At 43.0% G+C, this 13928-nt stretch overlaps 1 protein-coding gene across 2 annotated transcripts in view; it reads left to right on the top strand.

The window, feature by feature from the left end:
• slc6a7 (solute carrier family 6 member 7) overlaps nt 1-13928 on the top strand; it is a 58506-nt gene that overhangs the window by 36376 nt on the left and 8202 nt on the right. For both annotated transcript variants that reach the window (XM_084320924.1, XM_084320925.1), the window contains 3 exons: nt 4346-4458; nt 5365-5502; nt 7382-7481. In XM_084320924.1, coding sequence (XP_084177050.1) covers nt 4346-4458; nt 5365-5502; nt 7382-7481 — 351 coding nt within the window. The remainder of the gene's footprint in view (nt 1-4345; nt 4459-5364; nt 5503-7381; nt 7482-13928) is intronic.

Raw genomic sequence — 13928 nt, 5'->3', positions numbered from 1 at the left:
TGGCGAATTCTTCCAATTCTCCTCTCACAATATTCACCCTCACTGAACTGAGTCATCTGAAAATGTGCATATCTGTGATGTCAGAGATTTCTCAGCTGCATAATAATGTGGCAGTTGATGTGGCAGTTGGCACCAGGCCACACAGTGGTTGGAGCCCAGCCTCAAAACGGCTTAAGATCTTGAGGTAGAAAAATGCGGTTTTTAGTACTTGATTAGAAATACAAAACAATGCATTTTTTTTGAAAAAAACCTAGGTGTTCCATAGACTCACAGGAATTGTGTAAAAGTGCCCAAATAGTGAAAGAAATAGTAAAATAGTTCCCCTTTAACATTTTTTAAATAAACATTATTTTTTTAAATGGCTAAAAGTGATTTTGTAATTTTGCAACCGTGGGTCTCACAGGGTACTTTTAACCCTGTGAGGCCCAAATAAAAAAGACATTAGCAACTTCAGAGGCCAGAGGGTGAGACCTATAAACACATGAAGGGTGCCGTGACTGAAAAAAAAGGTTGAGAAACGCTGGTATATGGTGTGGCTCTTTGTGGTACCACAGTCATTTTTTTGTGGCTCTTAGTCTCTGACTGGTTGGCCACCCCTGAGCTAGGGGGTAGAACGAAAGCGAATTCCTCTAGATATGGAGGTGGCTGACGTTTGCGCTGCAGGCGTTCTAGCTTGGGAGAGCCGCTTGGGGAGTGTTCACCGCTGGCCATGGTTAATATTAATATTATATTAAATATTACACTGATACCCTCCGGCTCGAAGGACCAATTGTAACTGAGGGGTTACAAAACCCTGACTGTATTAAAGATTGTGATATATTAAACCACTGCTAGTTATGTACTTTAATTACTGGCCAAACAGTACATCAAATATTGATGGTGAACACTCACAAGAACACGGCATTGACACAGAAATTCTATTGGAGGGTTATTTATTATTATTAGGCAACGTTAGGTTACAGATTGAGAATTAGGGTCGCGCTTGTATGGCGAAGAATATACTTAAAGTCAGTCAAGAGCATAAGTCAGAATAGTAGGAATACTATGATGGGTCTAAGCTGACGCCACCTGTGGTACAGTAGCAATTATATAGGGCAACACCGGTACCAACTGGAGACAATGGGTAGAGGAAAGTTCGGGTACTCCGTCTGAGTCAACGAGGAATAAAGAGGCTCCAGGTACAGGAGTCGGTGCTTGTACTCCCTTGATCAGCAGACAAAAGCAATAGTTGTAATCCAAGATGCTCGACAGCATTGACGACAGCTAGCCAGCCCCTTCCAAGAGGCAGGCCCGAGTGGTAATCCTCACAAGGTTAAATCCCAAACGACAGTGGAAATCAACGGTGCTCTTCTCCGGTGGTCACGGTCCCAAAGCAATATAATCCAACCAGGAATGGTTCTGCAATCGCCGGTGCCGATTCTCCTGTGCACTATACTTCACATTAAACTAGGTCGAACTTGACGTTACTTCACTAAACTCTGACACTTTTACTATTCTATTCGCACATGTTCTAAATGCTCTATTTAGACGCAAGGTTGCTCACTTCACTGCACGTTGACTCGTGGTGAAGGTGGTAAGGTTTGAACTAGTTAATGCTGTTTACACCTGCGCCGTATTTATACTTAAGTGAATATCTAGTCCCAACCTCAGTTCTTGTCTCGTATTACTACGCAGACTCTGGGCATGTTCTGACATGCCCGGAGTTGTCTTTGAACTTGCCGTTGGGGGCTTGGTCGTTGGCGCCTGGGGCCGCTGTCCAATAGGAGAGCGAATATTACTCTGGTCTGTACGCAGGTAAAGGGATATTCCGTGTATATATATAAATAATATACAAAGTATATCAAACGATACATATATATATTCAGTTTAATCTGGCCCTTCACAACACTGATCATCTCACTCAGTGGTACAGACACACAGGTAGCTACTCTGATCATCTCACTCAGTGGTACAGACACACAGGTAGCTACTCTGATCATCTCACTCAGTGGTACAGACACACAGGTAGCTACTCTGATCATCTCACTCAGTGGTACAGACACACAGGTAGCTACTCTGATCATCTCACTCAGTGGTACAGACACACAGGTAGCTACTCTGATCATCTCACTCAGTGGTACAGACACACAGGTAGCTACTCTGATCATCTCACTCAGTGGTACAGACACAGGTAGCTACTAGTGTTGTCACGATACTGGAATTTCGACTTCGATACGATACCTTGAAAAGTATCGATACTTCGATACCATTTCGATACCAAAAAAAAAAAATATATATATATATATATATATATTTTTTTTTTATTTTTTTTTATTTTTTTTAACAAATTTAGCTTTTGTTGCTGGTTGATTCTCCTCAGCTTCGAGTCTGGTACTAAGAGAAGATAAATATAACACTTTTAAAACCCTTTGTTTATCTTTAGATCACACATTTAAAAATAACTGTTCATCTCACTTCAATCATTTTTATTGCAAATGCAGAACATGGTATTTTCTCAAGCAGACAGATGTAAACACTGTAATCTGTGTTGCATGTACCTCACAAACTGAACAGTTAGTAACAGTTTTTATTTAAAGATAACGAGAGCAAGCGAGAGAGAGAGAGAGGTATCGGTAGATAGAGAGAGAGAGAGAGAGAGAGGTAGCGGTAGATAGAGAGAGAGAGAGAGCGAGAGAGAGAGAGAGAGAGGTAGCGGTAGAGAGAGAGAGAGCGAGAGAGAGAGAGAGGTAGCGGTAGATAGAGAGAGAGAGAGAGAGAGAGAGCGAGAGCGAGAGAGAGAGGTAGCGATAGATGGAGAGAGACAGAGAGAGAGAGAGGCTATGCTCGGAGAATTTTAGTAATGTTACATTTTCAACAAGATTGCTGCTATTTAAACACTTGGTGGAAACGGGGTAACGTTAACCTTATGTCGACTGTAGTATTGTATGACCTCGACATAACGTTTACACGTTAACGTTACTCCGTTTCCATGCAGTATTTATAACGGTGGCAAGCTAAGCTAAGGGGGCTAACTTTAGCTGGTAGCTGTAACGTTACAACGAAGCAGCTGTTGATATTATGCGCCATCAGTAGACAACGTATCATGTATTAAAGGGGAACTATCTTATAAATGGCCTTTTTGAGTGTTTAGCATTGTTTCCTAGCTATGTGAACTTATATTAATATGATCTATGTCTCAAAATTCTCATATTGGCGCATTCTTCCAATTCTCCTCTCACAATATTCACCCTCACTGAACTGAGTCGTTTGAAAATGTGCCTATATGTGATGTCATATAGTCACTGCTGCATGTTAATGTTCAGGCGAACATGACGCGGCGCAGTGGTTTAGGAGCCGCCCTGCAGCCCAGGCTCAAAACAGCTCGAGATCTTGAGGTAGAAAAATGCTGTTTTTGAGGACTTGATTAGAAATACAAAACAATGAATAAAAAAAATATATATATTACAGAGGTGTTCCATAGACTCACAGGAATTGTGTAAAAGTGCCCAAATAGTGAAAGAAATAGTAAAATAGTTCCCCTTTAAACTAGAGTTAATGGTTTAATGCTTCAGTCACAGTGACGTTGAAAGAGCAGCTGTCACGAACCTCTTTCATTTCTTTATGGAGATCGGCGCTGGCACTGCTATTAACACCGCTTGCAAATAGCATTGGGGCATTTGTAGCTTGTCCTTCGTTGTTTACTTGAAACCCGAAGTACCTCCAAACAGCACTTCTGCTGCTTTCTTTATCCACAAGCACAAGTTGCGGAGGCTCTGCATTTACCATCTTCAGCTAAAATGTTTGTTTACTAACTGAAGAAGACGGCTCTCTGTGACTCTGTGAGGGGGAGGGCTGGACTCGGAGGAGCCGGGGGGCAAGCGTGCTGAGCGCTCTGAACAGCGCGTCAACAACTTGCGGTAGAACACTCGCCAGCAGTGGTACCGATACTGCAGAAAGTATCGGTACTTCGGGAAATGAGTATCGAAGCCTTTTTAAATATTCAGTATCGATATGTATCGATACTTCGATATTTTTGACAACACTAGTAGCTACTCTGATCATCTCACTCAGTGGTACAGACACAGGTAGCTACTCTGATCATCTCACTCAGTGGTAAAGGAGAAACCTCATCTCACCCAGTGGTACAGTAGAACTCCATCTCACTCAGTGGTATATCTTATCTTATCTTATCTTATGGGCATAATAAATCAGCTTTATCTTTTTGGTGTTTTCCATTTCCAAATTCCATTTCAGAGGAGTCTAGATCAGTGAGGTGTACAGTTTTCTATTTGCTAGTTAGTTAGACATGTTTATTTTCTTGTGCCTCATGGATGTATTCTTGTTTCCTTTTCTCTTGATGCTCCAGGTCCTGGGTTGGCCTTCGTTGCTTACCCAGAAGCCCTTGCTCTACTGCCAGGCTCCGTCTTCTGGTCCATCCTGTTCTTCCTCATGCTCTTCATGCTGGGAGTCGACACCCTGGTAAGACCCATGATACTCTCTCTTAGGGCTGTCTTAAATACTTCGAAGCTTTGAAGCTTCGTTCGATGGGCACAGGATTCAAACGGGAAAATAAAATTTGAATATATTAATACAAAAAAATTGATACAAAATAAATTTTTGTATCCCCCCTCCCACCTGCAAAATCTTGCGCCTCCAATGCAATGAACGAAGGTTGCAACATAATTATGTAATGTAATGTTGTTGGCTGTGTAACGGAGAGCAGCCGCCCACAGCGCCCAGGCAGCGCAGCTCCCGACTCATTATTAATTTATTAATCCAATCCAATCCACTTTATTTATAGAGCACATTTAAAAACAACAAAGTTGACCAAAGTGCTGTACAAGTCCCACAACATAAGATAAAAAAAATATATATATAATATATATATAAAATATAATATTATAATTTTTATTTATTTATTTTTATTCGAAGCTTCGAATTAAAATCGAATCTCGGCCCCGAAGCTTCGATTGCCATGAAAAGCTCTCTCTCTCTCTATATATATCTATGTATCTCTCTCTGTCTCTCTCTATCTCTCTATGTCTCTATCTCTTTCTATGTCTCTCTCTATCTCTCCCTGTCTCTATCCCTCTCTCTCTCTTTATGTCTCTCTCTGTCTATCTCTGTATCTCTCCCTCTCTGTCTCTCTTCCGCTCTATCTGTCTCTCTATGTCTCTCCCTCGATCTCTCTCTGTCTCTCTCTGTATCTCTATGTCTCTCTCCCTTGATCTCTCTCTGTCTCTATCTGTATCTCTATGTCTCTCTCCCTCGATCTCTCTCTGTCTCTCTCTCTATCTCTCCATATCTCTTTCTCTCTCTCTAGAGAGACATTGTGTGTTGCCCATCACCTTCCAATACTTTTAACCCTCTCATGTCATCTGGCAGTTTGGCAATCTGGAGGGAATCACCACAGCGGTGTTTGATGAGTTCCCACAGCTCAAGAGGAACATGAAGTACAAGACTCTCTTCCTGGCCGGCCTGTGTCTCACCTTCTATCTCATGGGACTCCTCCTAGTCACCGATGTGAGTGTGTGTTATGATGAACCATGTGAGTGTGTGTTATGATGAACCATGTGAGTGTGTTATGATGAACCATGTGAGTGTGTTATGATGAACCATGTGAGTGTGTTATGATGAACCATGTGAGTGTGTGTTATGATGAACCATGTGAGTGTGTTATGATGAACCATGCGAGTAGCCAAGCTCAGGGACCTGGGCTTGAACTATGACCTCTGCCAGTGGGTCTTGGACTTCCTGACTGGCAGACCCCAGGTGGTGAGAGCAGGCAACTGCACCTCCTCATCCATCACCCTCAACATAGGGGCCCCCCAGGGCTGTGTTCTGAGTCCCCTCCTCTACTCCCTGTACACACACGACTGTGTGGCTCAGCGGAGTAGCAATACAATCATCAAATTTGCTGACGACACAGTGGTGGTGGGCCTGATCTCTGCCAACGACGAGAGGGCCTACCTGGAAGAGGTCAAGGTCCTGGCGGGATGGTGCCAGGAAAACAGCCTCTCCCTGAACGTCAGCAAAACAAAGGAGATGATTGTGGACTTCAGGAGGTCGGGGACTACAGCCCCCTCAGCATCGACGGGGCACCGGTTGAGAGAGTCAACAGCTTTAAGTACCTCGGAGCCTACATATCCGAGGACTTGACATGGACCACACACATTGACAGTGTTGTGAAGAAGGCACGACAACGCCTCTACTTCCTCAGGCGCCTAAGGAAGTTCCAAGTCAGTCAGAAGATCCTTAAGAACTTCTACTCATGTACAATAGAGAGCATCTTGACCGGCAACATCACCTCCTGGTTTGGGAATAGCACTGCACAAGACCGAAGCAGACTACAAAGAGTGACACGTTCAGCCGAACGCACAATTGGAGGGGGGCTCCCCACCCTCCAGAACATTTACAACAAGCGTTGCAAGGGCAAGGCTAAGAGAATCATTAAAGACTCCAGTCACCCGAACAACTGCCTCTTTGAACTGCTGCGGTCAGGCAAGCGATACCGGAGTCTCAAGGCGAGCACAGAAAGACTCAGAAGAAGCTTCTATCCCCAGGCCATCAGGCTGCTAAACGAACAATGAACACTACACAACAACAACCACCAAACGCACATAGCACACACACCCACACACTCACTTTAAACAAACACACTGTAGCACCCACTCCACACACTTTATAGCACACACCCACTTTAAACAAACACACTGTAGCACCCACTCCCCACACTTTATATTTATTGATGAAGGATTGCACTACAACTCGTACACCTTACTGTAAATTGTACCTAAATTGCACCTCATCCCATTTCTGCTTTGCACTATATAGTACTGTACATTAGTACACTGCATAGTATTGTATATTATATGGTAACTCAGAACATTGTACATATGTCTATACCGAACACTGTGACCTCATTTTCTTCTTCTAAATTACATGCTATACTATGTTATTTGATACTATCTTGTCTAGCACAGTCTCTGGAGCGTAACAGTAAGAAGCATTTTGTATGAAAGTATTCTGTACTTCTGTATGACAACTATTAAAGAAACTTGAAAACTTGAAACTTGAGTATGTGTTATGATGAACCATGTGAGTGTGTTATGATGAACCATGTGAGTGTGTTATGATGAACCATGTGAGTGTGTGTTATGATGAACCATGTGAGTGTGTTATGATGATGAATCATGTGAGTGTGTGTTATGATGAACCATGTGAGTGTGTGTAAAAAAACAATAATTTAAAATCACATTGTATTGAATTTCAAGACAGAAATTGTGATGTATGAAAATAATGGTTGATAATCTAAACGTGAGGTTCATGGTGATTCCCACCTGTGTGTGTGTGTGTGTGTGTGTGTGTGTACCCATGTATCATGATGTCTGTCTCTTCACAGGGAGGGATTTACTGGTTCACTCTGATCGACTCCTTCAGCACTAGTTTTGGCCTCATCATCATCACCCTCTTCATGTGTCTTGGCATCTCCTTCTTCTATGGTAGAAACATCTCACACGCCTCACTACAGTCTGCATGTTATTCTTCTTCTATGGTAGAAACATCTCACACGCCTCACTACAGTCTGCATGTTATTCTTCTTCTATGGTAGAAACATCTCACACCCCTCACTACAGTCTGCATGTTATTCTTCTTCTATGGTAGAAACATCTCACACCCCTCACTACAGTCTGCATGTTATTCTTCTTCTATGGTAGAAACTAGGGCTGTCAGTTTATCGCGTTAATTAGATTAATTAATTACACAGCAAATGATCACGTTATGAAAATTAACTCAAAATTAATAATTTTTTTTTTTTGTAATTTCTTTTATTTTTTATAATATTTTTTTTTATCTCATTCATTCCATAAGAACTTAGAATACACATTTACAGAATTTTTTTTAATATGGTCCATTTGCATGTTCTTGGTATCTGATTCTAGGGACATCTATGGATCTTTGACTGTGAATAACACCATGCTAAAATTTACCAGACCTGAAAAATCTAAGCAAATGAATAAATGGAAGATGATTAAACAGAAGGTTTTGTAGATACAGTACTTGAATTCTGCCATTCTATGGTAGAAACATCTCTAATCCCTCACTAGTCTACACGTTACTCTTCTTCTATGGTAGAAACATCTCTAATCCCTCACTATTCTACACGTTACTCTTCTTCTATGGTAGAAACATCTCTAATCCCTCACTACAGTCTACACGTTACTCTTCTTCTATAGTAGAAAGTTACATCTCTAATTCCTCACTACAGTTCACACGTTATTCTTCTATGGTACTAGAAAGAAATATCTCTAATCCCTCACTACAGTCTACACGTGATGTTATTCTTCTTCTATGGTAGAAATATCTAATCCCTCATTACAGTCTACACGTTATTCTTCTTCTATGGTAGAAATATCTCTAATTCCTCACTACAGTTCACATGTTATTATTCTTCTATGGTAGAAATATCTAATCCCTCATTAAAATTCACATGTTATTCTTCTTCTATGGTAGAAATATCTCTAATCTCATTACAGTCTACACGTTATTCTTCTTCTATGGTAGAAACATCTCTAATCCTTCACTACAGTTAAACATATTTGTACGTAGGCCGTGTCACTGCCTCATCTCCTCACTGTCTGGTGTACCTGGCCTCTTCTGCTTTTGCACGTGTTTAAAGGATCATTCCACACAAAAAAATAAACCATAATCTCACACATATCCCAAAACGATGAACTATCTTGTACAAATTCCTTGGAAATGTTATATATATATATGTGTTAGATCCTGATCAAACTGGCCAGTATCACGTCTTCATCTGTTTTGGCTCTCCATCCAATTCCTCTGCGTTGTGTCATTTTAATGGTCCTGACGTCTCTCCGACACTGGCTGATAAGATCCTTATCTCCCCCGTTAGTGCAATCCATAAACCATACTAATTCTCCACCTCCGTAAGAATTCGACACTTCGACACCGTGAAATACCTTATGAGGAAAAGCGTTGTTTTATTGCTATAAACAGAACCTCATAATCAGATGTTATCAGATGTTATCAAATTGTATCGTCCTTGAAGAGTCTATTCTAATGATCTTTCGGTGTGTTCGTCTATCGTCCTTTTGTTATTCAGTCCAATAGTGTTCAGGCCTGGTCTTTAGCCTAACCCTCCTCGCGTTAGCCGAAGCTAATGATGATGTGGCATTCTTCCTCCCCCCCCCCCCTCTCAATGAGAGGAGAGAGTGTCTTCTGTGTGATCTCAGTCCTACTCGCTCTTGGTCAGATTCTAGTCTGCCTTACACCCGGAAACACCGTTCGACTTATAGATCCTCGCCATAGCAACGATAGCCCACCCCTTTCTGGTTGTCATGTGCCGCGTTGTCATGACAACTGCGTTAATAACCTTTCACACCATTAAATGTTTCATTCACTGTTGCATTAAAGAGGTCACCCCTCTCCCTCCTGCTCTGGGAGACACTCGCTCTTATCTCAGATGTTCTTACAAGGAATGTCAACAAACACCCTCGCTGGCAGTGTATTCAATCCACTGGTCACCGTTCTATCACCGTCTTCCATGCACATTTCGATCTCACCGTTTTAGCTGTGGTCACCTCCCCCCAATCTATACATCACATACATTGAAAAAGCACCCCAAATCCTTCATTCCCCCCTTTGATTCTTAATCAACCTTCAGAATCAACAGACTACTTGGTTTTTCAATTAATTATACACAAAAATAGACTCATAACAATGAGGGCCCCGCCGTCTGCTGTTCCATTACCCGCATCACACCCAAACCAGAAAGGATAAACAACGGTCATGGAGGAGAGAGAGGGAGAGAGACAGAGAAAAACACAGATTGCAACTTTTCAGACGACACACCTAAACCCTTCGGCCCCCCTATTAGGTACCCCACGTCCAAATCGGAGCGCTCCCTTCCCTCTTACAGTACACCTCCCATCTTGGGCCGGTCCCGTCTTCTAGGGCAAGGGCCCCTTTCAGTGACTGCTCCTTTCCTGAGCTGGTCCCCCTCCCAGGGCGCGGTCCCCTAGGCAAAAATGTCCCCCCTGGTCTGCTACTGCTCAGTATCCCTGGCTGTCCTCTCCACATCTGCTCCTCCACCGCCGCCGTCTCCTCTCTCTCGTCGTGGATGATCTGTGTACCAGGCTGCGGTGCCTGGCCCCTGCGGCTTCCTCCTCCTCCAGTCTGTCTCCTGGTCATCTCCATCGCTGTCGGTGTCATTCCCCCCTTGAAAGCAGAAACACAACACTGACTTCCCTTGTTTTGCTATTAGTCTACCACCTTCTCCACACCTATTATCTATCTTACAGGGCGGTTCCCTGTTTGTTGTCTTCCGGCATGACACTTGCAGCTTCCGATACCCACTCCGCGCAACTCTTCATCCCAGTTTGACCCCCAGCGCGCGCCAGTTCTTCTGGTGACGTGTCTTCTGAAGACCCTGCCTATCTATTAGGTGTGAGAAGGCCCCACTGGAATTCAAACTCCCTCTTTATTCCATAATTAACCCATTCTCTATAGCTGCACCATCTTTCTGTGCAATTCTTATTTAATCCATTGTATAATTAAACTATATCTAATATTATTATTATAATAGATCCACTCTCTGTGCTGCAGTAGATTGACTATTGAATCACTCCGCCACTAGATGGTAGTACAGGCCTATATCTAAATATTCCCCTATGGGTAATGAAAACTCCCCAGCACTACCCCCTCTCCGCCACTAGGTGGCGACCTACTCCTCCTCTATGGTGGTTTAGTTGACGTGTCACTTCCTGGTTCTTATCTGTTGTTATCTCCTCGTGGCGCTCACGGCCATCTTGTATCATCCTCCTCGTGGCCCCTTTCGCGGCCATCTTGTCTCGCTCATAATGGCTACTCTCTCAAACAAACGAACGCTGCCCTTCCTTCCAAGGCCTAAAAACACAGCTGTTTTTCCTCTCTTTCCTATCAGGGGACGCTTTCTCAGACTAATACTCTTGCCTGATCGGACATAATACACACTGGTACAATCTCCTTTCGACTTTCCTTCTGTTATGAAAACAGTCCCGCCATTAACAATTTTTCGATCTGGTTCAAGCGTTCCCCCCCCCCTTTCCTCATCTCGCATTTACCCTCCTTAAACCAAAACTGTGCAGCCTGCCTCGTTTGCTTTCATTCTCTGTAGATAACACCCTCGATTTTCACCATGGCTCTCTGCTCATATTATTACAGCTGGCTTCTCTGTCGCTTCTTATTTACGGATGCACTATCTGTTCGTTTTTATTTGGCTTAAAAGATCAAAACAACCACGTGTGCACAGTGAACTCGCATCTTTCTCCTAAGCGCTGTTTCTCCTACAGCGCTGGTCCGCCTCATGACCACTCGACTCGCCGCTCTCTCCCAGGGCTGGCCGGCCTTGCTCGATCATGATTCTCCCACACACGATGACTGTTGTCCACTGTCGTCCCATTATTGAAAAAGTCTTTTTCCGTTGTTCTTATCTCTCGGCAACCAACTGTTCCCGTTGTTTTAATCTCTTGCAAATCCGGCTGTCATCGGCACCAACTGTTAGATCCTGATCAAACTGGCCAGTATCACGTCTTCATCTGTTTTGGCTCTCCATCCAATTCCTCTGCGTTGTGTCATTTTAATGGTCCTGACGTCTCTCCGACACTGGCTGATAAGATCCTTATCTCCCCTGTTAGTGCAATCCATAAACCATACTAATTCTCCACCTCCGTAAGAATTCGACACTTCGACACCGTGAAATACCTTATGAGGAAAAGCGTTGTTTTATTGCTATAAACAGAACCTCATAATCAGATGTTATCAGATGTTATCAAATTGTATCGTCCTTGAAGAGTCTATTCTAATGATCTTTCGGTGTGTTCGTCTATCGTCCTTTTGTTATTCAGTCCAATAGTGTTCAGGCCTGGTCTTTAGCCTAACCCTCCTCGTGTCAGCCGAAGCTAATGATGATGTGGCATTCTTCCTCCCCCCCCCCCCCCCCTCTCAATGAGAGGAGAGAGTGTCTTCTGTGTGATCTCAGTCCTACTCGCTCTTGGTCAGATTCTAGTCTGCCTTACACCCGGAAACACCGTTCGACTTATAGATCCTCGCCGTAGCAACAATAGCCCACCCCTTTCTGGTTGTCATGTGCCGCGTTGTCATGACAACTGCGTTAATAACCTTTCACACCATTAAACGTTTCATTCACTGTTGCATTAAAGAGGTCACCCCTCTCCCTCCTGCTCTGGGAGACACTCGCTCTTATCTCAGATGTTCTTACAAGGAATGTCAACAAACACCCTCGCTGGCAGTGTATTCAATCCACTGGTCACCGTTCTATCACCGTCTTCCATGCACATTTCGATCTCACCGTTTTAGCTGTGGTCACCTCCCCCCAATCTATACATCACATACATTGAAAAAGCACCCCAAATCCTTCAATATATATATATATATATTAGGGGTGTAACGGTTTTGAAGTCACGGTTCATTTCGGTACTGTGGGGGAAAGTTTGCAGAACGTGGCTTTCCATGTTCTACTCGGGGGTAACACAGTGTCAACGAATATTCTATATTCAAATTAATAATCCACTTGTACAAAATAAATAAAAAAAACATACATTCGATTTGTAAAGTTAATATTAGATTGTGGAAAAAAACAGCCCCCGACTGTCTTCCTCTCAGTCTCAACTCCTCGCATGGGCCTGAATGCGCTGCATCACGGATAAGAGACACACAACGTCTCTTTCATTAAGCTGAAGAATGTGCCAGTAGTAACAACCATGGTGTGATGGCAGATAATTCAGAACCCAACTCAGTCGCGAAGACAGTGATTTGCAATCTAAAAGCCCTGTTTGGAAATACTTTGGATTTTGATCAATTGTCGTAGCATTTTTATGCTAATGCTATTTTGGGCGTCAAGAATCTAATTATCCTACTTTTCCGTTTTTAGCACTTTATTGTAAATAATCAAACTTGTAGATATTGAATAATCAATAGAGACAGAAGCGTCACGCAGGTCCTTAATGGTTTGGTTACTATTTCCCATTTCATGCCAAGGAAAATATATCGCTTCAGCCCCTTCTCAATCTAGCACCAATTCCTCCTCACACACTGAGAGAGAGGGTGTGTGTGTGTGTGTGTGTGGGGGGGGGGGGTAGGGCTTCTAGCTCTGGCTTGTCGTTTACGTTCGCCATACTATGAGGTTATGCTAAATTACAGGTAATCTCTCAGTGGTGTGTGTGGGCTGAACAAACAACAGGGCCCTCATTTATCAACAATGCTTAGAAAGTGTTCTATTTTCGTTCTTAAGCACAGAATTTAGAATGTCTACGCACAGAAAAATCGGGATTTACCAACCGTGCGTGCACAGGTCCTACGCACACTGCGTGTTGATAAATACCATTTGTTCTTAACGTCTATGCTTGTGCACGATTATCCATATATGGTCATGAAACACCCCCATGGGATGTGAAATAATGGTCTAACCCGAGCGAACTCTGAGAAACTTCACGAGCGAGATTGATCACCGAGGTCTAACCAACTAATTCAACGTATACAGCATTTCCCGTTGTGAACAATCTTATTTGGAAACATGACACACAGAATAATAGTATTTAGCGTTTTATTTTAAACAATATTTAATCGTATGATTATAGATATTTTTAGAGAATAAATAAATCCAATGAAGTTGTCAAGTTCACAGACAACTCCGCTGAGGAGGAGGGAGCGTGCAGACTGCAGACTATCTTCGGTGCGCCGGTAGCCAAGGATGTTGACTGACCCAGTCCTGCTACAGAAACAGCACATTGACAGAAATAAATGACAAGCTGACCCGACATTAAGCACTGTAATGACTGAAATTAAATCAATTTCAGCAGGCCAACTCTGCGCTCTACAATGCCTATTGTGCGCTCGTGAGCCCGTGGTTTTGGTCAGAGTTATTA

Source organism: Notolepis coatsorum, assembly GCF_963971535.1.
Source record: "Notolepis coatsorum genome assembly, chromosome: 8".
Classification (NCBI taxonomy): domain Eukaryota; kingdom Metazoa; phylum Chordata; class Actinopteri; order Aulopiformes; family Paralepididae; genus Notolepis; species Notolepis coatsorum.
Note: the sequence above shows the minus strand (reverse complement) of the source record. Positions and strands in the feature narration are given on the sequence as shown.